The 25,792-nt window shown below is 39.8% G+C and overlaps 1 protein-coding gene and 1 non-coding gene across 2 annotated transcripts; one reads left to right on the forward strand and one right to left on the reverse strand.

Moving 5' to 3' along the window:
• The first annotated feature begins 7,106 nt into the window (after nucleotides 1–7,106).
• DBR1 (debranching RNA lariats 1) lies at nucleotides 7,107–19,433 on the forward strand. Its single transcript, XM_052645961.1, has 8 exons — nucleotides 7,107–7,391; nucleotides 8,233–8,357; nucleotides 10,673–10,753; nucleotides 12,782–12,867; nucleotides 13,956–14,180; nucleotides 17,721–17,801; nucleotides 18,055–18,200; nucleotides 18,673–19,433. The coding sequence occupies exons 1-8, from the start codon at nucleotides 7,195–7,197 to the stop codon at nucleotides 19,364–19,366; spliced, it is 1,635 nt and encodes a 544-aa protein (XP_052501921.1). The 5' UTR covers nucleotides 7,107–7,194; the 3' UTR covers nucleotides 19,367–19,433.
• LOC128057840 (U6 spliceosomal RNA) lies at nucleotides 10,399–10,504 on the reverse strand. The gene has a single exon (XR_008200340.1). It is a non-coding gene; the product is annotated as a U6 spliceosomal RNA (small nuclear RNA).
• Nucleotides 19,434–25,792: the final 6,359 nt, after the last annotated feature.

Consider the following 25,792-nt stretch of genomic DNA (forward strand, 5'->3'; position numbering starts at 1 on the left):
TTGGAAAACTCAGCAGTGGCCACAGGACTGGAAAAGGTCAGTTTTCATTCCAATCCCAAAGAAAGGCAATGCCAAAGAGTGCTCAAATTGCTGCACAATTGCACTCATTTCACACGCTAGTAAAGTAATGCTCAAAATTCTCCAAGCCAGTCTTCAGCAATACGTGAACTGTGAACTTCCAGATGTTCAAGCTGGTTTTAGAAAAGGCAGAGGAACCAGAGATCAAATTGCCAACATCTGCTGGATCATGGAAGAAGCAAGAAAGTTCCAGAAAAACATGTATTTCTGCTTTATTGACTATGCCAAAGCCTTTGACTGTGTGGATCACAATAAACTGTGGAAAATTCTGAAAGAGATGGGTATAGCAGACTGCCTGACCTGCCTCTTGAGAAACCTGTATACAGGTCAGGAAGTAACAGTTAGAACTGGACATGGAACAACAGACTTGTCCCAAATAGGAAAAGGAGTATGTCAAGGCTGTATATTGTCACCCTGCTTATTTAACTTATATGCAGAGTACATCATGAGAAATGCTGGGCTGGAGGAAGCACAAGCTGGAATCAAGATTGCTGGGAGAAATATCAATCACCTCAGATATGCAGATGACACCACCCTTATGGTAGAAAGTGAAGAAGAACTAAAGAGCCTCTTGATGAAAGTGAAAGAGGCGAGTGAAAAAGTTGACTTAAAGCTCAACATTCAGAAAACTGAGATCATGGCATCCAGTCCCATTACTTCATGGCAAAAAGATGGGGAAACAGTGGCTGACTTTATTTTTCTGGGCTCCAAAATCACTGGGGATGGTGATTGCAGCCATGAAATTAAAAGACACTTGCTCCTTGGAAGGAAAGTTATGACCAAGCTAAACAGCATATTAAAAAGCAGAGACATTACTTTGCCAACAAAGGTCTGTCTAGTCAAGGCTATGGTTTTTCCTGTGGTCATGTATGGATGTGAGAGTTGGACTGTCAAGAAAGCTGAGCACAGAAGAATTGATGCTTTTGAACTGTGGTGTTGGAGAAGACTCTTGAGAGTCCCTTGGACTGCAAGATCTAACCAGTCCATCCTAAAGGAGATTAGTCCTGGGTGTTCATTGGAAGGACTAATGTTGAAGCTGAAACTCCAATACTTTGGCCACCTAGTGCAGAGAGCTGACTCATTTGAAAAAACCCTGATGCTGAGAAAGATTGAGGGCAGGAGGAGAAGGGGACGACAGAGGATGAGATGGTTGGATGGCATCACCAACACAATGGACATGGGTTTGGGTGGACTCTGGGAGTTGGTGATGGACAGGGAGGCCTGGTGTACTGAGGTTCGTGGGGTTGCAAAGAGTCGGACATGACTAAGTGACTGAAGTGAAACGAAAAGACACCTACACCCCCACCCCAAGCAATAATGAGCATAGTAGGCAAATGAGTTTGAAAATGGAGATGTAAAGGTGACAAGTTAGGCAAAGTAAATCCAATCTTCACCATTTACAAGACAGGAATGGAATCTGGAAGTCATCAAACCTATAAACAAGAGATACTGCTAGCTTTAAATAAAAAAGTCTGATGAAATCAGGAAGTCTGATGGAATGTCTGACAGGTTAAAAATGCAGAGCCTAGAGCCGCCACAGAACTCTTTTTATTAATATATCTCGGTGATGCTTGCCTCTCTAGTTTTCCCACCGCAGACTTGCTCACCTGTTTCTTGCAGTTAGCGTACTGCCATCAGGTGTAGTAGGTGCCACACCCACCTAGTTCAATTACAAGATACAGATAGCAGGGACGGATGTTTTATCTCAATGTATAACATTTTATTTATAAACTGACTAGAAGACTCATTGCCCAGATAGCTCCAGAGCTCATTCCCTTATTTCATGAAGCTCAATGTCACCCTATCAACATAGTCTTGCAGAACCACCCTATATTCATTAAGTGCCCTACACCTACCACAACATTTCCGATTCCCTCACTCTGTTCTAAATCATCCATCTGTTAAATGCAGTTCTTTCCTGTGTCATTTGTTTTTATTCAACTCTTATTTGGCTGGATTTCATTGTCAAGTCATATTTTTTCAAGAGGGGCTCATGGGTATTGTCTCCTTGGAGGCCTTTCATGGCTGAAAATATCTTGCTTGGGTTGCCTTTTACTTGAATGATATCTATGCTGGTATAACATACAAGAATACAGAACCCATTTTAGGTATTTTAAGCAAAAAGATTACAAAACTGTTGGGTTAACAGGGAGGGAATAGTTTACTCCAGATCAGGAACAGCAAGAAGTTTACCATCACTAAATGAGCTCAGGGTGCTGAGCTGCCACAACTGTTGCCAGAGCCAGAAGAGAAAAGAAATGGTTTTTACTTTTCTACTTTCTAACTTTACACAAATGTTTCTCATTTGCAAAACCTAATCCAGACTTCAGCTGGTAAGGGACTGTAAGAAATGTAGTTTCTTAGCCTCTAGCCCCTGCAACACATGAATGGGCAGATACATATATTTCTAAATATTTCAGTGTGTGTTTTCTAAAAACAAGGGAATCCTTTATGTACCCATAGTAAAATGATCAAGAGCAGGAAATTAACACTGATACCGTGCTATCTACTTTACCGATTTTATTCAGATTTTGCAATTATCCTAATAATGCATTTTTATAGCAGCACATAGCATTCAGTTCTCACAAATCTTCAGTATCCTTTAATTTTTAATCTTTCTCAGTCTGTCCTTGTATTTCACAACAACCATATTAAAAATAAAAGACAGGCCAGGTAGTTTAATATTTTTTGTCAATTTCAATTTATCTCCTATCTTTCAAGATTAGATTCAGGTTATGCATTTTTTTCAGGAATACCACAGAAATAAGGTAAGTCATCTCAGGAGGCACATGATGTGGATTTGTCCATTCCTAATGAGATTAACTTTGACCACTCTATTAAGTGGTGTCTGCAAGGTTTCTCTAGTGCAAAATCCCTATTTGTCTCTTTGTTTAAAAAAAAAAGTATCTTTTGGAAAGATACTTTGAGATCATATAAGTGAAGTGAAATTCACTCAGTCCTGTCTGACTCTTTGTGACCCCATGGATTGTAACCTGTCAGGCTTCTCTGTCAATGGAATTCTCCAGCCAAGAATAAATGAGTGGGTTTCCATTTCCTTCTCCAATAATTGAGATCATATAAATAGCTTCAAATAATAGCTGTGTTGAGACTATATAAGTATCCTCTGTGTGTGAGTATGTGCGTGTGTGCGCAGTCACTTCAGTCGTGTCTGACTCTTTGCGACCTCATGGATGGTAGCGCCCCAGGCTCTTCTGTCCATGGAATCCTCCAGGCAAGAATACTGGAGTGGGTTGCCATGTCCTCCTCCAGGGGATCTTCCCGACCTAGGCATTGAACCCAGGTCTCCTGTGTATCCTGGACTGCAGGTGGATTCTTTACTGCTGAGTTACCAGGGAAGCCCTATAAATATCCTATTACTCTTCAAAGTTTTTCCCAGTTGTTTTAACATTCATATGAGAGTTGGACTGTGAAGAAAGCTAAGTGCCGAAGAATTGATGCTTTTGAACTGTGGTGTTGGAAAACACTCTTGAGAGTCCCTTGGACTGCAAGGAGATCCAACCAGCCCATTCTGAAGGAGATCAGCCCTGGGTGTTCTTTGGAGGGAATGATGCTAAAGCTGAAACTCCAGTACTTTGGCCACCTCATGGGAAGAGTTGACTCATTGGAAAAGCCTCTGATGCTGGGAGGGATCAGGGGCAGGAAGAGAAGGGGACGACAGAGGATGAGATGGCTGGATGGCATCACTGACTCGATGGACGTGAGTCTGAGTGAACTCCGGGAGTTGGTGATGGACAGGGAGGCCTGGCGTGCTGCGATTCATGGGTCGCAAAGAGTCGGACACGACTGAGCAACTGAACTGAACTGAACTGAACTGAAAATTCTTACTTGAAACAGTGATGATGATGGTAAATGGTAATTTTTAACTCCAACTTTCCTTCTATACTTATCAATCAGCATTCTTATGTAAATGTGAGCTCTCTTTTCCTACTTACTTGTTTATTCACTTACTTCTGCCAGGATGAAATAGTGTATTCTTACTTTATTTAACGGGCTAATGTCTGTTTCTACAATTATGCATTTTGATGCTGAAATTGTTTCAGATTTGGCTTGTAAGAAAGCCTTCAGTCAACGACATTTTGGTGTTTCAGATTCTTTGAGTACTTCCTGTTTTCATTTTCTATTTGTCTCTTTATTTTTTAAATTATGAAAGTATGATAACACATTTACAGGAGACTTGGAAAATACAGAACAGAGTTACATACAGTTCCACTATATATTACAATTATTTTTTAAGTAGATAAATTAAGACTTTTAGTCAGAATTTCACTATCAAACTCTTAAAAACTAATAGAATGAATATAAAGAAAAGTAGGATACAGTAGGCCTAAAAAGCACAATTAGGTGAAAATACAATTTTCATACAACAGTAGGATACAAATTCTATTCAAGTTCCCATAGACTATAAAATAGGGGACATATCCAGGGACATAAAACAAGGTGCAAAAATTTCGTGGTTTAAAGGTATTGAAATCCTAGAGTCTGTTCTCTTATCACTGTGGAATTATGTTAGAAATTAATATCAAAAGATATTTGAAAATAACACATATTTTCAAGGAGCACACCTTTGTTTTATGGCACAAGATGATACAGGCTCATGTTGTACTTTCTCTGCCTTGGAATCAACCACTTCAACAAGCAGACTTGATTTAGAGGAGAAAGGTCTGATTGTATCTATGAAGTTTTTAATTAATATCTGCTCAGCTTTACCCTAGATTAGGCTTTTTTTTTTTTTTTTTTAGCATGCTTCCATAGTTCACATGTGGTTTCTTTTTTCGTCTTGCTCATCATTGAGTATCGGCTTCCCTGGTGGCTCAGAGGCAAAGAATATACCTGCCAAGCAGGGGACACAGGTTCAATCCTTGAGCCAGGAAGATCCCCTGGAGAAGGAAATGGCAACCCACTCCAGTTCTTGCCTGGGAAATTGCATGAACAGAGAAGCCTGGTGGGCTACAGTCCACTGAGTCACAAAAGAATGGGCATGACTTAGTGGCTAAACAAAATGAGTACCTCTGTCTAGATACTGTCTTTACTCTAACAGAATCAGTATTCTTGACTGGAGAATTCTCCTGGTGGGCTACAGTCCATGGTGTCGCAAAGAGTCAGACACAACTGAGGGACTAATATATATCTGCCACATTACGCAGAGATTCCATTCCTGGCCATAATCCAAGGAGAAAAAGTGCTATGTCCACCAAAAGATTTTACAAAAATGTGCATGGTGGCTTTATTCATAACAGCCCAAGTTAGAAACAATCCAAATTTCCTTCATCAGAAAAATAGATCCATGAACTGTGGTATGTTCACACAATGGAATGCTACACAGTAATATGAAACAGCATACTACGGCTATATCTATCCATAGTAAAGATGATACCAAACCAAACTTGGGTCTGCTTGCCCATTGCTAGTCAAGCCAAATCTATTGGTTGTGATGAAGGAAAGAACAGCAATTACTGCAGGACGCCAAGCTGGGAGTCCAGATAGCTAGTGCTCAAAAGATCTGAACTCCCTGATGGCTTTCAGGGAAAGATTTTTAAAGACAGGATGAGGGAGAGGGTTGTGGGGTGCATGATTAGCTCGTGGACATTCTGACTGGTTGGTGGTGAAGCAATCAGGAGACATATCATCAACCTTCTGGTTCCAACCAGCCTGAGGTCTCTGTGCTAGTGGGCAGCATACAGTTAACTTTTTCCACCCAGGGTTTCAGTATCTGTAAAATAGTTCAAAGGATATGGCTGAAGATAGTATCTATAATAGTTCTTGGGGAACTAAAGGTCCTTGACTTTGTTTAACAGCTAAACAATTATTATTTTGTCTTGTTTGATTGCTTCCCTTTGCTTCCACATTTTCTCACTTTAATTAAATGTATTCTTTGGATTTTGGGGTAGACCTAGGAGGCTAGCCTCTCTACAAACAAGGTGTAGGTGGAGGACATTATGGGGGTTGGGGGTGGTGTGGTGGTGGTGTGGTCCTCTGCCCTAGGAAGACCCCATAGTGTCCTCCTGCTCGGTTATATAAGATTCATGAACGGATTTCACAGATATTAAGTGAAAGAAGCCAGACTTAAAAGAATACATAATATACACTGACATTCCTATGAAATTTAAAAACAAGTAAAGCTGATGCATCATGTTAGAGGTTAGAATAGAGTCTTAACTACTGGATCACCAGAGAAGTTCGATTAGATTAATTTCTTGATTAAATGTGCCATAAGGGCTTTATTTGTTTACTAGTCTCTGCCTTGGGAAGATCCCCTGGAAAAGGGATAGGCTACCCACTCCAGTATTCTTGGGCTTCGCTTGTGGCTCAGACGGTAAAGAATCCGCCTGCAATGCAAGAAAACCCGGGTTTGATCTCAGGAAATTCGATCCTTTTCTTGATTAAATTTGCCATAAGGGTTTTATTTGTTTACCTGTTTCTGCCTTGGCCACTAATTCATCAATTGTCAGTCTGGTCCTTTTCCCTCCTGGATGTTTTCGAGACATTCTTCGCTTTCACTGAGTTTGCTGTCTAGTTATGCAAACAACTGGTAGGAAAATGAAGAGTCCCCGGCCCCCTTTAAAAAAAAAACAAAAACAAAAAACCTGATAATTTTAGAAACTCTTCGAAGAGATAATTTCAAAATCGTCAGTGGGTTTTTAAGTTTCATTTTAAATTTGTTTTATTTTGTAGTGTCTTTTAGAAACCTTTTAATTTCTAATCATTTTCAGGCAACTATCTTTGCCGTGAGGGGTACACCCTAAGTTTGGTTTCATATTATCAAACTACACTATTTTCGGGAATGTTTATTTTACTATTCTGGTTTTAATTTCTAGCATCTGTCAATCTGTTCGGACTCAAAAACCCGCCGAGACAGGCAAAACCCGAGTCTATTTGAAAGTTCCCTGGAATCCCCGAGTGGATCTTGCCCGTCCGATCCCTTTCTCGCGAGATTTGAAAACCGGAAGTGAATTATATTACTGGAGAGTCAATTGCAGGAGGCGGCATGTCAGGAAAGGCGGGCGGCTGCTGATCTCAGTCTGGTCTTCGCTGTCTGTCCTGGGCTGGTTCTGGTTAAGGGGTGGCGGGCAGCGCTCCCCTCTACGGACCGGCAGGATGCGCGTGGCTGTGGCCGGCTGCTGCCACGGCGAGCTGGACAAGATCTATGAGACGCTGGCGCTGGCGGAGCGGCGTGGCCCGGGGCGGATAGACATTCTGCTCTGCTGCGGCGACTTCCAGGCAGTGCGCAACGAGGCCGACCTGCGCTGCATGGCCGTGCCGCCCAAGTACCGCCACATGCAAACCTTCTACAGGTGAGGGACGCGGCCCTGCCCGCGGTAGGAGGTGTGGGGCAGCCTGCGGTGGGGGCTGGGTTCCAATCCCGTCTGCCTACCACTGACCAGCTGTCTCAGTTCTCGTTTCTCGCCTTTGTTCACGCTGTGTATCTATGAACTGGCGCTTAGTAAATGTCACTTTTCTTCTTTCCATTGGTCTGTTTTATTTGTTTCGAAAGGGATCTTAGTGTGAGAGGGACACCTGGAGAAAGAAACTGACAGGTTCTTCTACCTCACTGCTTGATAAGACTCTGAGACTTGTTCATTTAATGATCCAAGACTTTTTATTGGATCCTTGCTGTGTGCTAGTCCTCGTTCAGGGCTTGCCCGATGGCTCAGACGGTAAAGAATCTGCTCGCAATGCAGGAGACCTGGGTTCGATCTCTGGGTTGGGAAGATCTCTTGGAGGAGGGCATGGCAGTTCACTCCTTTATTGCCTGGAGAATTCCATGGACAGAGGATCCTGGCGGGCTACAGTCCATGGGGTCACAAAGAGTCGGACACGACTGAGGACTAAACACCACGCACAGCGCAGTCCTCATTCTAGAAACTAAGGTTTTAGCAGTGAACCGACAAAAGTTTTTGACCTCACTGAACATACTTTGGCTTGAAACCCAAAGTGGCAGCTCTTCATTCTTAAGGAAAAGGATGGGGAATTCGTTTAGAAAGAGCTTTTAAAGTTTTTATGATGAGCTCAGATTTTTTTCCTTGAGATCATTTTGATTTTCTGCTGTGACTAATTGTATAGGCGTGCCCACTTGCTTTTCTCTGTGTCTCTTTTCTGCAATACCAATTGACAACTTTTGACCTTATGTTCTAGGTATTACTCTGGGGAGAAAAAGGCCCCAGTTCTCACGATTTTCATTGGGGGAAACCATGAAGCCTCAAATCATTTGCAAGAGTTACCCTACGGTGGCTGGGTAGCACCAAACATTTATTATTTAGGTATGTGTTTATGGTTAATTTCTTGGTCTGATGGCATGGAAGAGCCTGCCAGGATTTGTATATCAGTTGATTAGCATCTTGAGATGTGTGGTGTTTGGGGACTCTCTTGATTTAAATAGTTAATTATGAAAATTTAACTAAAATAATTCACATAAGTAGGCAATCTTGAGAATATGCCCATGCATCATTTAGTGCTTTAAGCAATACTTAATGTAACTGCAAAGAGCTTCCACACTATTTGCATTCTTTTTTTTTCCTATTCCTCTTATTAAATTAAAGAAATAAACTTTTAATAATGGAAATTGTTAAACATTCATAAAATAGAGACTAGTATAGTGAATCTCTGTACCTATTAACCAGCTTTAACAACGATTATCATACTGTGTTCCTTCTTTTAACCCACTCCCCACTAAACTCTTTTGTGGGAGGAGGTGATTGTGGTATTTTAAAGCAAATCTTAGCCATCAGATTATTTCACCTGTAAATACTTTAGCACATATTTTTAAGTGATGAAGACTTAAAAATACCACTACTACGTACCAGGATTTTACCAATTATCTATTATTATCTGTTACCTAGTTTATGTTCATATTACCCTGATTATCACAAAGAAGTCTGTTTTACAGTTGACTTATTCACATAGGATCCAAACAAGTTCTGTGCATTTTATTTGATTGTCATGATTCTGAAATCTCATAACTGTCCCTTGTCACTTTCTGCCGCCTCCCCGTCCCCCCCCCCCCCCCTCACCCCACCCCTGCTGCCCCATGCTATTTATTTGTTGAAGAAAATGGGGAATTTATCTGGCAGTAAGACTTTCCTGCTTTCTAGGTTTAGCTGACTGGATTCCCTCGTGTTGTTTAGCACTTCTTTTATCCTGTGTGTTCCCTGTAATTTGTTTCAGGTTTATAACATATAAATCCATCATAGAACATTTTTCCCTATTTCCCCCACCCTCTCCCCATATTCCATTAGGTACCAAGCTTCCCAGGTGACTCAGTGGTAAAGAATCTGCCTGCCAATGCAGGAGACACGAATATGATCCCTGGGTAGGAAAGACCCCTTGGAGAAGGAAATGACAACCCACTCCAGTATTCTTGCCTGGAAAATCATATGGACAGAGGAGCCTGGAAGGCTGCACAGTCCATGGGGTCACAAAGCAGTCGAACAGGACTTAATGACTGCTGCTGCTGCTAAGTCACTTCAGTTGTGTCTGACTCTGTGCGATCCCATAGATGGCAGCCCACCAGGCTGCTCTGTCCCTGGAATTCTCCAGGCAACAATACTGGAGTGGATTGCCATTTCCTTCTCCAATGCGTGAAAGTGAAGTTGTTCAGTAATGTCCGACTCTTCGAGACCGCATGGACTGTAGCCTACCAGGCTCCTTTGTCCATGGGATTTTCCAGGCAAGAGTACTGGAGTGACTACACAACAAAACAGTTTCCCTCTTCACACATCCTGTCTCATTTGTTCCTCCCTCTCCGCTCAGTCTCTTGCCTGATTTGCTTCTAGTCCCCTCTCCCTAGTCCACCTTATATATAGATATACATATATATTTTTTTAATTTTATTTTTTTACTTTGCAATACTGTATTGGTTTTGCCCTCCATTGACATGAATCTGCCACAGGTGTACATGAATTCCCAACCCTGAACCCCCCTCCCAACACCCTCCCCATATCATCCCTCTGGGTCATCCCAGTGCACCAGCCCCAAGCATCCTGTATCCTGTATCGAACCTAGACTAGCAATTTGTTTCTTACATGGTAGTATACATGTTTCAATGCCATTCTCCCAAATCATCCCACCCTCTCCCTCTCCCACAGAGTCCAAAAGTCTGTTCTTTACATTTGTGTCTCTTTTGCTGTCTCACATACGGGGTCATCATTGCCATCTTTCTAAATTCCATATATATGTGTTAGTATACTGTATTGGTGTTTTTCTTTCTGGCTTACTTCACTCTGTATAATCAGCTCCAGTTTCATCCACCTCATTAGAACTGATTCAAATGTATTCTTTTTAATGGCTGAGTAATACTCCATTAAAAATATGGAACGCTTCACAAATTGCGTGTCATCCTTGTGCAGGGGCCATGCTAATCTTCTCTGTATCGTTCCAATTTTAGTATATGTGCTGCTGAAGCGAGCACCACCTTATATATTGTTGGCATATTTCTATGCAAAAGGGTAACCTCATCATGATACTTAATTTTCACATAATTTTAGGACTGAATGGTATTCTTGACCTCTAAACTGTTAAGTTAGTAATGAGATTGCTTTTTCCTACAGTAATTTTATTTAATTGTGTAATTTTTCAGGTTTGGCAGGAGTAGTAAAATACCGAGGAGTAAGGATTGGTGGAATCTCTGGTATCTTTAAATCTCATGACTATCGAAAAGGTAATATTATCCTTTTTTAAAAAAAACACAACAGAAGACATTATATTCTTTTTTAAAAAATTGAAGTATACTTGACTTACATTGTTACATTAATTTCAGGTGTACAGCAAAATGGGTATTGTTATTCTGAAAATTGTTTTAATTTCTTCTTATTTATTTTTAGTATTATTTTAAAGTTTTTATTTTATTTTTGGCTGCACTAGTCTTTGTTGTGGTGGGAGGATGTCTCTAGTTTCATTGTGGGGGCTTCTCTAGTTGTGGCTTGTCGGCTTAGTGGCCTCATGGCTGTGAGGTCTTAGTTCCCCAACCAGGGATCAAACCTATGTCTCCTGCTTTGGAAGGTGGATTCTTAACCACTGGACCGCTAGGGTGGTCCCCTGAGAATTGTTTTTAAACTTTAGAACTTATATGCCACAGAGTAACTTAAACAGAGTATATAGTTTGACTTTTTCATTGAATTTCTTCTATGAATCTGCTGCTAAGTCGCTTCAGTTGTGTCCGACTCTGTGCGACCCCATAGACGGCAGCCCACCAGGCTCCCCCATCCCTGGGATTCTCCAGGCAAGAACACTGGAGTGGGTTGCCATTTCCTTCTCTAATGCATGAAAGTGAAAAGTGAAAGTGAAGTCGCTCAGTCGTGTCCGACTCTTAGCGACCCCGTGGACTGCAGCCTACCAGGCTCCTCCGCCCATGGGATTTTCCAGGCAAGGGTACTGGAGTGGGTTGCCATTGCCTTCTCGGTCTTCTATGAATAGATTTGTTAAATTTATAAAATATTATATACATATGAAAACATACAGAACATTAGAATGTATCATCTGTGTATCCACCATTTAGTTTTATTTGGTATTTTGCCATTTTTAGTTTTGATTTTTAAGAAAAAAAGTGCAGATACAATCAAAATTCATTGTTTGTCTGTCCTCAATCCCATCTCTCCCTTTTTTTCCTTTCTTACTTCACCAGGCAGTCACTATTCTGAATTTGTTTTTTATCATTCACTTGACTATTTTATGTCATTACCATATCAGTTAATAGCTTTAAACATTGTATTATATAGAATGCTTTAAACTTCATTATAAGTGTATCATTTTACATATATTTTTCTGCCACATGTTTGTTTATATGTTTTTGAAATCCATGTTGATACATATAACTGTATTCATTTTAACTTGTGAATAGTATTCCATTGTATAAGTATACCACACTGAATCTGAATGAATCATACCTTGATTTTAAAGAAATAGCTTGGATTCCCATTGATGTTAAACTTTCATGAATTAAATTGGCAATTATCCTCAGTATAACTGTTAAATTCAAGTCTGTTCCTTGCTGCCCTGCTCCCTGTTGTGAACTGTTGGAACAGGTCTACAAAAATAGGCCTCCTCATATGTAGCAGGTGTAGATGCAAATAGAAACCACTCTTTGGAGGATAATTGGTAATATCTGTGGAAATTATACAAGTATTTTGACTAAGGAATTCTACTTCTAGGAATTTATCTACAGATATAGTCCACAAGTACAAAATGATATAAACAAATTTATTTATTTCAGTCTTCTTTGTAATAGCAAAAGATGGGAACTGGTTAAGTATATCATGATTTAGGGACTTATTTGGCGATCCAGTAGTTAAGACTCCAAGCTTCCACTGCAGGGGGGTTAGGTTTAATCCCTGGTCAGGGACCTAAGATCCCACATGCCATATGCCAAATTCCCCATCCATCCTTCCCTCAGTCTTTCGCCTTCCCTTATACCTTTCAGATGGTATCTTTCAAATCTTAAACTATGTGAATAAGCAGTGTATTCCAAAATTAAATATAATTTAATTTTAAAAATCAGAAGCCCCTCTAGTCATTTAGATTTATACTTTGTAATTACTTATTAGAAAATACCAGCATTTTGAGAGCAGGGTTTTTCAAATAAAATTTTTAAGAACCAAAAGTATTGACAAACGTCAGTTTTGGAGAAGTATATGTATGTATTTATATTTTCAGTATTTAAAGGAGTTGAATACAACTTCTCTTCTTTAAGGTCATTTTGAGTGCCCCCCTTATAATGCAGCTACAATAAGGAGTATATATCATGTGAGAAATATTGAAGTCTACAAATTAAAACAGGTATGTAAAAACTATACTATGGCAGACTTGAAAAAATGTAAAGAAATTGTGTACCAGAATGTATTTTGATCAGTTTAGTCTACTACTTCCAAGAAGAGCTTAATTCTGTGTTTCTAAAATTTGGATCTTGAGTTGGTTTTAGGAGGTTTCCAGATGAACATTTATAAATTTTTAATGGCTATACATTTATTTTAGTGATTAATAATATATTTGATCCATGATTTTCAGCTACTATTTCTTAAGGTAAAGCTAAAGAATACATATTGGAAAAAAGTGATAGTTTACAGAAAGTATTACTTGTTTATTTTAAATAGTGATATTAAATAGAAAATAATAGAGATAATAGAGGATATGGGAAAATCATGAAGGTGATATTGAAACACTGGCTTAATTGGAGAATGGGTGAAACTAGGTTTTTGTTTGTGATCCCATTCAGTGCCTGGGCTTCCCCTGTGGCTCAGCTGGTAAAGAATCTGCCTGCAATTCGGGAGACCTGGGTTGGGAGGATCCCCTGGAGAAGGGAAAGGCTACCCACTCCAGTATTCTGGCCTGGAGAACTCCATGGAATGTGTAGCCCATGGGGTCACAGAGTTGGACATGACTGAGCGATTTTCACTTTCACTTTTCAGTGCTTAACTGGGCTAGCAATTTTCATCTGTGACAGTTCATATAAATGTCACTCAGATTCTGTGAGATAGATAGTACTCAACTTTGTCACACTAAGGGTGAGAGGCCAAGGCTCAGTTAGGTAAAAGTCACCTGCCGGAGATTTCCCGCACTGTTCAGTGGTAGAGTCTGCCAGGCTGAACTGAGCCTGGCAGTCTAATCAAAGTGTGTCTCTACTGAGCTGCTTTGCCATAGAAAATAAGGATCATTTATGAGGTAGAGAGAAAGTTATTTCTCTTTGCTTTAATGAGTGAGTAGCTCAGTATTTCTGTAACTTCATTAAACAAAGTGTCCCTAGGATGAATTACACTGAAATCTAGAGAACTCCGTGGGTAAGTGGTGTGGTAGCTGAAGGAAGGCAGGGAATTCTTTTTGTTTAATCTCTTTTTAATAGCTTGCTTTCTTTTCTTTTTCTGTTAAAGCTGAAGCAGCCTATGGACATATTCTTATCTCATGATTGGCCAAGAAGTATCTATCATTATGGAAACAAGAAGCAACTTCTTAAGACTAAATCTTTTTTCCGACAAGAAGTGGAAAATAACACACTAGGAAGTCCCGCTGCCTCCGAGCTTTTAGAGCACTTAAAACCTACTTACTGGTTTTCCGCCCACCTCCACGTAAAGTTTGCAGCCTTGATGCAGCACCAGGTAGGAACCAAAATGTTTATTCTTTGATTTAATAAACGCTTACTGAACATCTATGGGCACCATGGGCACAGTTGGGAAGTTAGCGAAAGAAATCAAAGATAAGTTTCCTTTTGTGAGTAACTCAGCATCCAATCGGGAGAAGGGACAAGCAGTCAGTTATTGAATAGTGTAGTAAGTCTGTGACAAAAGTGCTAGTGTACTGTGGGAACACCTAAACCAGGCCATGGTGAGATGGGGATGTGGACAGAGAGATGAAGGGATAGAGGAGGTTTTATAAAGAAATTGATGTTGCCAGGAAGAAGCAGGTTATCAGGGTAATCTAGGCCAAGGGGCCAGTGTGTGCACAGGCTGTAAGTCTGAGAGTGTGGTGTCTTTGGGGAAGCGTAGTTGGTCTCTGGGGCTGAGGCACAGGGAGAGAGAAAGCTGGAGAAAGATCATAGCTGCCTTCCAGCCATGCTCTGGAGTTTGGGAAAGTTGGGAGATAATGACATCAGAGTTTCATTTCAGAAGCATCAGTTTGGCAACAGTTTTGTGTGTGGGTTGGAGTAATGTAAAGTGGGAGAGACAGAGGGGGCTATGTAAGTAAAAGATGAGGTTCTAACCTATGGCAAAGAGGGAACACAGAACGAAGCAGGCTCAGAGAGATTTTGGAAACGTAATCATCAGGATTTAGCGACAGAGGGAGGAGAACTCCTGGAGTGCTCCTTGAGTAGCTGCATAGCTGATTGTGCTTGATGGCAGGTAGATAATATAGACTTTGTTGCTGCTAAGTCACTTCAGTCGTGTCCGACTCTGTGCGACCCCATAGACGGCAGCCCACCAGGCTCCCCTGTCCCTGGGATTCTCTAGGCAAGAGCACTGGAGTGGGTTGCCATTTCCTTCTCCAAGGCATGAAAGTGAAAAGTAAAAGTGAAGTCGCTCAGTCGTGTCTGACTCCTAGCGACCCCATGGACTGCAGCCCACCAGGCTCCTCCGTCCATGGGATTTTCCAGGCAAGAGTACTGGAGTGGGGTGCCGTTGCTAGGCTATTATGGAAATACATGGTTCTTCCTTTTACCTCCAATTCTGACTTAATTCTGACTCTCCCATAAAGTATTCCCTAGGGAAAATGTTTAGAAAATGCTGGGTTAACAGAGATACCTTCTCAGAAGCTTCTCTAGAATTTCTGAGCATCTTTGTTATTTCTTTGGCTGCACTGGGTCTTAGTTGCAACATGTGGGATTGCGCGTGGCACTTGGGCGTCTCTCTAGCTATGGTGCATGGGCCCCAGAGCGTGCTCTCAGGCTCAGTAGTTGCAGCGTGGGCTTAGTTGGCCCATGCATGTGGGAGCTTATTGCCCTAACCCTAACCCCTGTGTCCCCTGCATTGGAAGGTGGATTTTTAACCACTGGACCACCTGGGAAGTCAACCTGAGAGTCTTTAATGTCCTAATGGGCATCACCTTTCTCCAGGATCGGGGATGGGGGTGTGTAGCGCTTCCTGAACTTACTGGACCAAATCCTCTTCAGTGGTAGAGGTGTACTTCAGTGATGGTCCTCAAACACAGTCTGGAAGGTTCTGTCTGAAAACATGCCTGTGGGCCCTCTCTGATTCTCATTCTCCAGCTTCACTGAGGGAAGGAGGTGAGGTGACCTCTTTCATTTTCCTTTGGGCTGTTGCCAGCGTGATTATCCTCACCTCCAAGTCTTCTGTTTCTGTCAGTCACCTGCCCCGCATCACTGTTAATCTCTTCTGGGCTTGTGACTTTCTTGGACTGTTACTGAAGCACCTGACTTGATACTCCACCCCCGCCCCCACCTGCCCAACTCAGTCTTCTGGTGTCAACCTCAGGAGCTTGTGTCTCTGAATTAAAGCTATGTTTGATCCCCTTTTTCTTGGCACCTCTGACTTCACCAGTCTTCTGTTTGAGCTCTTTAACCAACACCAGAGATCACCTTTCCTCAGAACCGCCCTGCTTCCCGATCTGCCCGTGGTCTCTGTGCCTCCCACCGCCGAATCAAAACTCTCAGCAGGGCGTCCAAGAGCTTGCTTCACTGCTGTTCTTAGTGAGTCACTTTTTACTTCTTCCAGTGTGACTTTCATCTTTGTGATCCCCCATGTTGCTTTCTGCCAGTTCACTTTTTAAAAAGAGCTTTATTGGATTTTTATTTCCATATCAAAAAATTCACCTGTTTTAAGTGTAGAATTCAGTGATTCTTAGTAAATTTCCAGAGTTGTGCAAACATCATATATAATCCAATTTTAGAACATTTCCATCACCCCAAAAGATCCTTTGTGCCTCTTTGATGTCAATCTGTGTTCCTGCCCTCAGCCCCAGCCAACCACTTCTTTTTATCTCTGTAGATTTACCTTTTCTGAACATTTCATATAAGTGGAATCATGAAATAAATAGTCTTTGGTTTCTGATTTCTCTCTTTTACTTGCTTTGAGGATCATTCTTGTAGCGTGTGTCACTATTTCTTTCATTTTTATTGGTGAATATCTACTTTGGTGTTATGTCTAAGAATCTTTGCCTAACCCAGGGTTACAAAAATTTTTTCCTATTAATTCTACAAGTTTTATGGTTTTAGCTCTGCCAGTTTACTTTTAAACCCATCTCTTGTCTGGTCTTTAACCTTTGTGTTATACGCTTTGGTTTGTGTGTATTATTTGCTTTAACATTATCATTACCACCATTACTTTCTGCTGTGACGACTATAAGGACTTTTTCTCCTTTTGGCTGTGCTGGGTCTTCGTTGCTTTGCCTGCTGCTGCTGCTGCTAAATCGCTTCAGTCATGACCGACCCTGTGCGACCCGAGAGACAGCAGCCCACCAGGCTCCCCCGTCCCTGAGATTCTCCAGGCAAGAACACTGGAGTGGGTTGCCATTTCCTTCTCCAATGCATGAAAGTGAAAAGTGAAAGTGAAGTCGCTCAGTCCTGTCCGACTCCTAGTGATCCCTACCAGGCTCCTCCATCCATGGGATTTTCCAGGCAAGAGTGCTGGAGTGGGGTGCCATTGCCTTCTCCTTGTTGCTTTGCCTGGACTTCTCTAAATGCGGTGCACAGCTTTAGTTGCAGTGTGTGGGCTCAGTAATTGTAGCACCCCGGCTTAGCTACTCTGTGGCATCTGGGATCTTCCTGGACCAGGAATCAAACCTGTGTCCCCAGCACTGACAGGCAGACTCTTAACCACTGGACCACCAGGGAAGTCCTCTTGTAAAGAAATTGAAACCCAGAGAATTTAAGTGCCTTGCTTACCATTGTACAAGTAGAAATAGAGCTAACTTGTTTTGGAAAAGTAACAGTTGTTCCTTTAGCACACAACTTAGAGGTATGGGTAATAAAGATTATTTCTGTCCTATTCAATGTATGACTTGCCTGAGATGATTTTTTTTTAAAATTTTTAATTGGAGGATAATTGCTTCACAATGTTGTGTTGGTTTCTGCCATAATGAATATGAATCAGCCATAGGTATACATATGACCTCTCCCTCCCCACCCCACCCACCTGAGGTGATGTTTTAACATTCTTTATTAAATCATGGTTCATATTTTCTAGACCATGGATAAAGGACAGTCAGCCAAAGCAACCAAATTTCTAGCCTTGGACAAGTGCTTACCACACAGAGACTTTCTTCAGGTAAAGAGAAAATGAAATAACTTTGCCATGTAGTTTGCTCTTCCAATGATTAAAAAAAAATTACTAACTATTCTTTCAGAATTCATTGTTGCTTTTTGTAATTTATATATTCTGAGATTTCTCTGGGAATGTTTAAGTTACATTAATGTTTTTACGCTACTGAATTAAATTCCTAAACTGTATTGTTATATTGACATTCCTAGAATATAAGAATAGGTATGTATTTCTTAAAATTACCGATTTCTTCCTGTAGGTAATAGAAGTAGAACATGACCCCAGTGCTCCTGATTCCTTGGAATATGATGCTGAATGGCTCACTGTTCTCAGGGCTACTGATGATCTTATTAATGTGACTGAGCGCCTGTGGAATATGCCTGAGAATAATGGCCTGCATGCAAGGTAGGTCTGGTCTTATTTAGGATTTGCTGTCTCCAATGTATGCACAGTTTTTGTCTCCTCCACCTTGTTATAATTTTTTTAATCAAAGGAGTTATTGTTAAACGACTATCAGAACAATTCAGAGTTTACCGACAGGTATGAAAACTGCATGTTTTCCATCTAAGAAATCCAAGAAAATGGACTGCTGAGCACCAGCTGTAATAAGTGTATAAGTACATCAGACTGTAAGATGGTGGAGATTTGGTTTGCACATTAAAATAATTTGTACTTGTTTTAGGGCATGAGTTAAGGTCAGCTTTTTCTAAAAATTGTTTTAATTTCAAAAATGGCCCTTTGCTAAGTTAACTATAATTTTATTAATTTTAAAATGTGGTTAATTTTTAAATTATTTCACCTGCAGTCCATAGTTAGATCTCATTATTTATTGCTGAGGTCGATAAAATGTAAAAAGCTATTGTTTTGGACTTTTTAGATGGGATTACAGTGCGACAAAAGAAGCTATTAACGAAGTACTGGAGAAATTGAATCATGACCTCAAAATTCCAAATAACTTTAGTATAACAGCTGCTTGTTATGACCCTAGCAAGCCGCAGACACAGATGCAGTTGGTTCATAGGATCAATCCTCAGACGACTGAATTTTGTGCCCAACTTGGCATCACAGACATTAACGTCAGGCTTCAGAAGGCCAAGGAAGACCAGCACTTGTGTGGTGACTGTGAAGGGCTGGATGACGTGGAGGGTAATGACTCTGGAGAAGACCCTAGTGAATATAACACAGACACATCTGCCCTGTCCTCTGTTAATCCAGATGAGATCATGTTAGATGAAGAAGAGGAGTATGATGATAGTTTTGTAAGTGCACACAGTGACATGAATACACCGTCTGTAGAACCGTCTTCTGATCAAGCTTCTGACTTTTCTGCAAGCTTCTCTGACATCAGGATCTTGCCAAGTTCCATGACTGTATCTTCTGATGATACTTCGGGTTCCCCAGTGTGCAAGGAGGGGAATTCTGGTGACCCTGTGGAGGTGGGGGATGGAAAGGACTTAACCACGGTGCCATTGAAGAGGCTGAGTGGTGAACATGAACCTGAACAAAGAAAGAAAATCAAGAGAAGGAATCAAGCCATCTATGCTGCAGTGGATGATAATGATACAGCCTGAGACAGTTTACTTGTCTTAGTATTATATGTAGATACATGATTTTTAAGACTATATTTTTAGAATTGGATCTTTGACTCAAGACTTAAGTTTGTAATAATGAAGTTACATAAGAAAATTTTAGTTAGGTATAGACTTTATCTTTAGAACTTTGTATATTTCAGATGAAAAATATATTAAAATTTCATATATTTACTTGATTGAGTACCCCTTTTTCTGAGAACTTATTCACTTTAATTTTTTTTGAGCAAGCACTTACTGAACACATACTTTGTACCAGGTACTATTCTATAAGATGGCACTACAAGGATGAGTAAGACAAGGATTCTTGCCTTCAGAGAGTTACTACCACTATAAGTATTTTGGTGTATAAAATATGGCATATTTATATATTTTTTTACAGAGTTAAGTCATTATTGTATCTATACTTATATGTGCTCTCTTTTCATTTGTTATAAATATTTTCTCTGGTCAGCTCTTCAGTTCAGTTCAGTCACTCAGTTGTGTCTGACTCTTTGTGACCCCATGAACTGCAGCACGCTAGGCCTCCTTCTCCATCACCAACTCCTGGAGTTTACTCAAACTCATGTCCATTAAGTCGATGATGCCATCCAACCATCTCATTCTCTGTCATCCCTTTCTCTTCCTGCTTTCCATCTTTCCCAGCATCAGGGTCTTTTCAAATGAGTCAGTTCTTCACATCAGGTGGCCAAAGTATTGGAGTTTCAGCTTCAACATCAGTCCTTCCAATGAACACTCAGGACCGATTTGCTTAAGGATGGACTGGTTGGATCTTCTTGTAGTCCAAGGGACTCTGAAGAGTCTTCTCCAACACCACACTTCAAAAGCATCAATTCATTGGCACTCAGCTTTCTTTATAGTCCAACTCTCACATCCATACATGACTACTGGAAAAACCATAGCTTTGACTAGATGGACTTTTGTTGGCAAAGTAATGTCTCTGCTTTTTAATATGCTGTCTGGGTTGGTCATAACTTTTCTTCCAAGGAGTAAGCGTCTTTTAATTTCGTGGCTGCTGTCACCATCTGCAGTGATTTTGGAGCCCCCCAAAATAAAGTCTTCCACTGTTTCCCCATTAATGTCTCAAATATAATTGAAAATGAAGAGGGTAGATAAGATTTCAGGAAGTAAGTACTCAACATTGGCAAACATTAAATCATATACTTATTTGTTGAGATTAAACCTGTTGACATTTACATATTATATTTAACTTTAATTTTAATGTAACTAAGCTCATGTGCTACAACTATTGAGCTTATGCTTTAGAGCCTGGGAGCCGCAACTACTGAAGCCTGTGTGTCCTAGAGCCCATGCTCTGCAACAAGAGAAGCCACCACACTGAGAAGCCCTTGCACTGTAACTATAGAGTAGCTCCCACTCTCCACAACTAGAGAAAAAAGCCTCCCCAACAAAGATCTCACAGCCAAAAATAAAATTGAGAAAACATTTTTGTAATAACCTATAAAGGAATTTTAAATAGAATATATATATATATGTATGTACATATATGAAGTGAAATGAAAATCACTCAGTTGTGTCTGACTCTTTGTGACCCCATGGACTATACAGTCCATGGAATTCTCCAGGCCAGAATACTGGAGTTGATAGCTTTTCCCTTCTCCAGGGGATCTTCCCAACCCAGGGATCAAACCCAGGTCTCCTGCATTGCAGACAGATTCTTTACCAGCTGAACCACAAGGGAAACATATACATATATATACACACACACATACATATATATATATATGCAAAACTGAATCACTGTGTTGTATACCTGAAACTAACATGACATTGTAAATCAACTACTTGAATTTAAAAAATTGAAAAATGTATGATCTAACACCACATTTAAAAAGACAAAAGTTATTAGTAGGGATCAAGTTGCATCAGTGCTGCCTCTCATGCTACATAACAGGTTACTAATATTAAAGAGTGTATAAAGATCCATGTGGAGAAGCCGCATTCTGTTCTGTCTCTGGTTAGAATGCCTGGGCCACCAGAGGATATTGTCACCCAGCCCTTGGGTCAGAACTCATGGAACCCAAAGGCTGTTCCAGGATCCCATCCTCCCACAGCAGTTGAAATTCAGGAGCTAATCTAGGAGAATGTGCTGGCATTTGGCTTCCGTCTTGTTAACATCTGACTTGAAAAATGTCTTAGACTTTGGGGGTTTTATCTTTATTGCTTTCCATCTTCTTGTTTACTTTCTTTTTTGAGTTGAATAATTCACTGATTTTAATTCTCACATAAAATATTTAAAAACTATGGATTTTCCCCATCACTGATTTAATTGAATTTCCATAAACTCTGACAATTATTCTTTTTCAGAAATTTTTAATAAAGTTTAAAGCAGAAAGTAATTAGATGTAAAATAATTAATAGAGTTGATAAGTGCTCTTTCTCAAGAAAAAAAAAAAAAAGATAATCCCTAGCTTACCCAATCAAGAAAGAGTAAGCACACATACCAAAAGAATAAATAAAAGGGAGAAATGGCCACTGAAACAGGATACTCAAACTAATAGGATTACTCTACACAGCTTGGTACAAGTGAATTTGATAAGTAAATGATTAATTTTGTAGGAAAATAGAATTTACTGAAATCCTAGTAAAGGCAGAAAGTGAAAATAATTTCTGGAGAAGGAATAGAGTTATCAAGGGACTACTTGTTATATGGTTTCAGGAGAAACTACCAAATCTTTTAAAGACTGGGAAACCCCTAACATTATGTAAAGTGTTCCAAAATATAGAAAATGAAGGAAAATTCAGTTTCTTTTCATGAAGCTAATGTAACATTGATACCTAAATCTGACAAAGATTGCACAAAAATACTACAAACCAATCTTACATATGAATATCGAATCCTAAGTAAAGTCCTAAATAAAATATTAATAAACAGAATCTATAGCACATTTTTAAGATACAGCATGACTGATACAAAGATGGTTCAATATTAGGAAGTCTGTTCATAGATTTACACAATAATATTAATAGATCTAAGGACAAATATGATCATGGATGATGAAAAGGCCTTTGACAAAGGTGAACACTGATTTTTTAAAAAGTAAAATCTAGCATCTTGTTTAACAGGGAAATACTATAAGCATTCCCATCAAAGGAAAGTAACAAAATCAAGGAATAAGATACCTACTATCTCCATTACATTATAATATTTGTGAAAAGAGCAAAACAGATAGAACAATGAGGGGAATCAGAATTGCAAAGGCAAAAACATCTTTATATGGATGACCTGAATGTTTCCATGGAATAGCAAAACATCAGAATATCAAAACTAAATATATCAACATCACTAAAGTAATATGTAAATAAAGCAGTACAGCAAAGTAAACAGATAAAATTAACATGCAAATCAACGGTTTTCACATACGAAATTACTAATGAGTGGCATGGTATAAGCAAAACAATAAAAAGAAACACTTAATGAGAAATGTGCAAAGCCTACAATGAAACACTTAAAATGTACCCCCAAAATGCAAAAGTTGACTTGAATACAAAACCATCTCTTATTCTTGGATAGATAATACTATAAAGATGCCAATTCTCAATACATAAATTTAGCATTAGTTAGAAATCAATACATGCTTTTTTGTTTGCTTTTCTGGAGCTAGACAAGTTGATTTTAAAGTGCATATGGATAAATAAGTTAAAATAGCAAAATCCCACCCCTCAAAGAGTAATGGACCTATCCTGCCCACATCAGTTATTAAAACATACCATAAAGCCTCTATATTAATTAAACAACACGGTGCTATTCCCTTAGTGGACAGGCCAGTGGAACAGAAAGACAAGAAATAGGCCCAAACACATATAAGAGTTTAATATATTATTCAAGTGGCATCTCAAATCAGTGAGGAAAAAGATGACATTTTAAATAAATAAGAATGGATCTCTGGATATCCACTTGGAAAGAAACATTTTTTTTTTAATATAGCGAAGTTCGATCCCAAAATATGAGATAAATGTAAAGAATCAAACCATAAAAATATCAGATGAAAACATGGGTACAATTTCTTATAGTCTGGAACTGAGGAAAACCTTTGTAACTCTGAATCCAGAAACAAAGACTGACAGATGTGACTATATACAAAAATAGACACCTTTCTCATGGCGAACAAAACACTATAAACAATGGTAAATGACAAGAATGGAAGAACATATTTACAGCTCATAGCACAGATAAAGAGCTCATCTTTGCAAAGTACAAATAACTCTATATAGACCCAGTAATTACACTTGTAGGATAGGTCAGCCTAAAGATGTAGTTCAGTCTCTAAGTTGTGTCTGACTCTTTGTGACCCCGTGAACTGTAACCCACCATGCTCCTTTGTCCATGGGCTTCCCAGACAAGAATACTTGAGTGGGTTGCCATTCTGTCTCCAAAATAAAAGGAAGCATAAGCACAGGAGTATTCATTGTAGCATTATTTGTAATAACAAACTATTGGAAACAGTCTAAATGTTCACCAGGAGAGGACTGATTGAACAAATACCCAATGGAGTAATACACAGGTTTAAAAAAGAATGTGACTCTATTGAGATGATCATATGGTTTTTATTCTTCAACTTGTTGATATACTGTATTACACACTGATTTGCAAATACTGAAAAATCTTTGCATCCCTGGGGATGAATCTCACTTGATCATGGTGTATGATCCTTTTAATGTGTTGTTGGACTCGGTTTGCTAGTATTTTGTTGAGGATTTTTGCATCTATATAATGGATACAGAGCCTTCCCTGGTGGCTCAGATGGTAAAGAATCAATGTGGTACACATACAGTAAAGTATTACTCAGCCATTAAAAGGAATGAAATAATGCCATTTGCACCAACATGGATGGACCTAGAGACTGTCATACTGAATGAAGTGAAAAGTGAAAGTTGCTCAGTCACATTAATCTGACTCTTCCTGACCCCATGGACTATACAGTCCATGGAATTCTCCAGGCCAGAATACTGGAGTGGGAAGGTGTTCCCTTCTCCAGGAGATCTTCCCAACCCAGGGATTGAAACCAGGCCTCCTGCACTGCAGGCAGATTCTTTTACCAACTGAGCCACCAGGGAAGCCCAAGAATACTGGAGTAGGTAGCCTATCCCTTCTCCAGAGGATCTTCCCTACCCAGGAATGGAACCAGGGTCTCCTGAATTGCAAGTGGATTGTTCACCAGCTGAGCTACAGGGAAGCCCCACTAAGTGAAATAAGCCAAAGAGAAATACTGCATCGCTTATATAGAAAAGGTAAAATAATGATATAAATGAACTTATTTACAAAACAGAAACAGACTCACAGACTTAGAGAATGAATTTATGGTTGGAGGGAGGGGGTAGTAATTAGGGAGTTTGAGATTGACATGTGATTCTGTGTGTGCTTAGTCACTAAAGTTGTGTCCGACTCATTGTGACTCCTTGAACTGTATCCCACCAGGCTCCTCTGTCCATAAAGTTTTCACAGCAAGAATACTGGAGCAGGTTGCCATTTCTTTCTCCAGAGGATCTTGCTAATGCAGGGATCAAACCCACATCTCCTGCATTGGCAGGTGAGTTTTTTACCACTGATCTACCACGGAAGCCTGAGACTGACATATACACAGTGTTGTATTTAAAATAAATAATCAACAAGGACCTACTGTATAGCACAGGGGACTCTGCTTCATATTATATAACAACCTAAATGGGAAGAGAATTTGAAAAGTAGATACATGTATATGTATAACTGAATCAGTTTGCTGTACACCTGAAACTAACACAACATTGATAATCAATTATTCTCCAATGTAAAATAAAAAGTTTAAAAAATCTGTTTCACTAATAGAAGTTTGAGAGAGTAGTACAAAAAATGTGGAATACAAAAACATGCACACAAATGTTTATAGCAACATTATTCATGATAGCCAGAAGTAGAGATCACCCAAATGTCCATCAACTGATGAATGAATACAGAAAGTACACATTGACACAATGGAATATTATTCACCAATAAAGAGGAATGAAGTACTGATATATGCTACAACATGGGTGAAACTTGAAAACATTGTGATAAATGAAAGAAACCAGATACGAGAAGAATTGTTAACTGATTTCCATTTATATGAGATGTCCTCAATAGACAAATCCATAGAAACAGAAAGTAGATTATTGGTTGCCTAGTACTTGGGGCGGAGAAGGCAACGGCACCCCCCTCCAGTACTCTTGCCTGGAAAATCCCATGGATGGAGGAACCTGGTAGGCTGCGGTCCATGGGGTCGCTAAGAGTCAGACATGACTGAGCAACTTCACTTTCACTTTTCACTTTCATGCATTGGACAAGGAAATGGCAACCCACTCCAGTGTTCTTGCCTGGAGAATCCCAGGGATGGGGGAGCCTGGTGGCTGTCGTCTATGGGGTCGCACAGG

Source organism: Budorcas taxicolor, chromosome 1 (genome assembly GCF_023091745.1).
Source record: "Budorcas taxicolor isolate Tak-1 chromosome 1, Takin1.1, whole genome shotgun sequence".
Taxonomy (NCBI): domain Eukaryota; kingdom Metazoa; phylum Chordata; class Mammalia; order Artiodactyla; family Bovidae; genus Budorcas; species Budorcas taxicolor.

What these genes read in the sequence shown, in the direction of transcription:
- DBR1 (XM_052645961.1), top strand. Translation starts at nt 7,195, where the DNA reads ATGCGCGTGGCTGTGGCCGGCTGCTGCCACGGCGAGCTGGACAAGATC. An exon ending in ACCAAACATTTATTATTTAG is followed by an intron (nt 8,358 to 10,672) that starts GTATGTGTTTAT and finishes GTAATTTTTCAG; the next exon opens with GTTTGGCAGGAGTAGTAAAA. An exon ending in CACACAGAGACTTTCTTCAG is followed by an intron (nt 17,802 to 18,054) that starts GTAAAGAGAAAA and finishes TTCTTCCTGTAG; the next exon opens with GTAATAGAAGTAGAACATGA.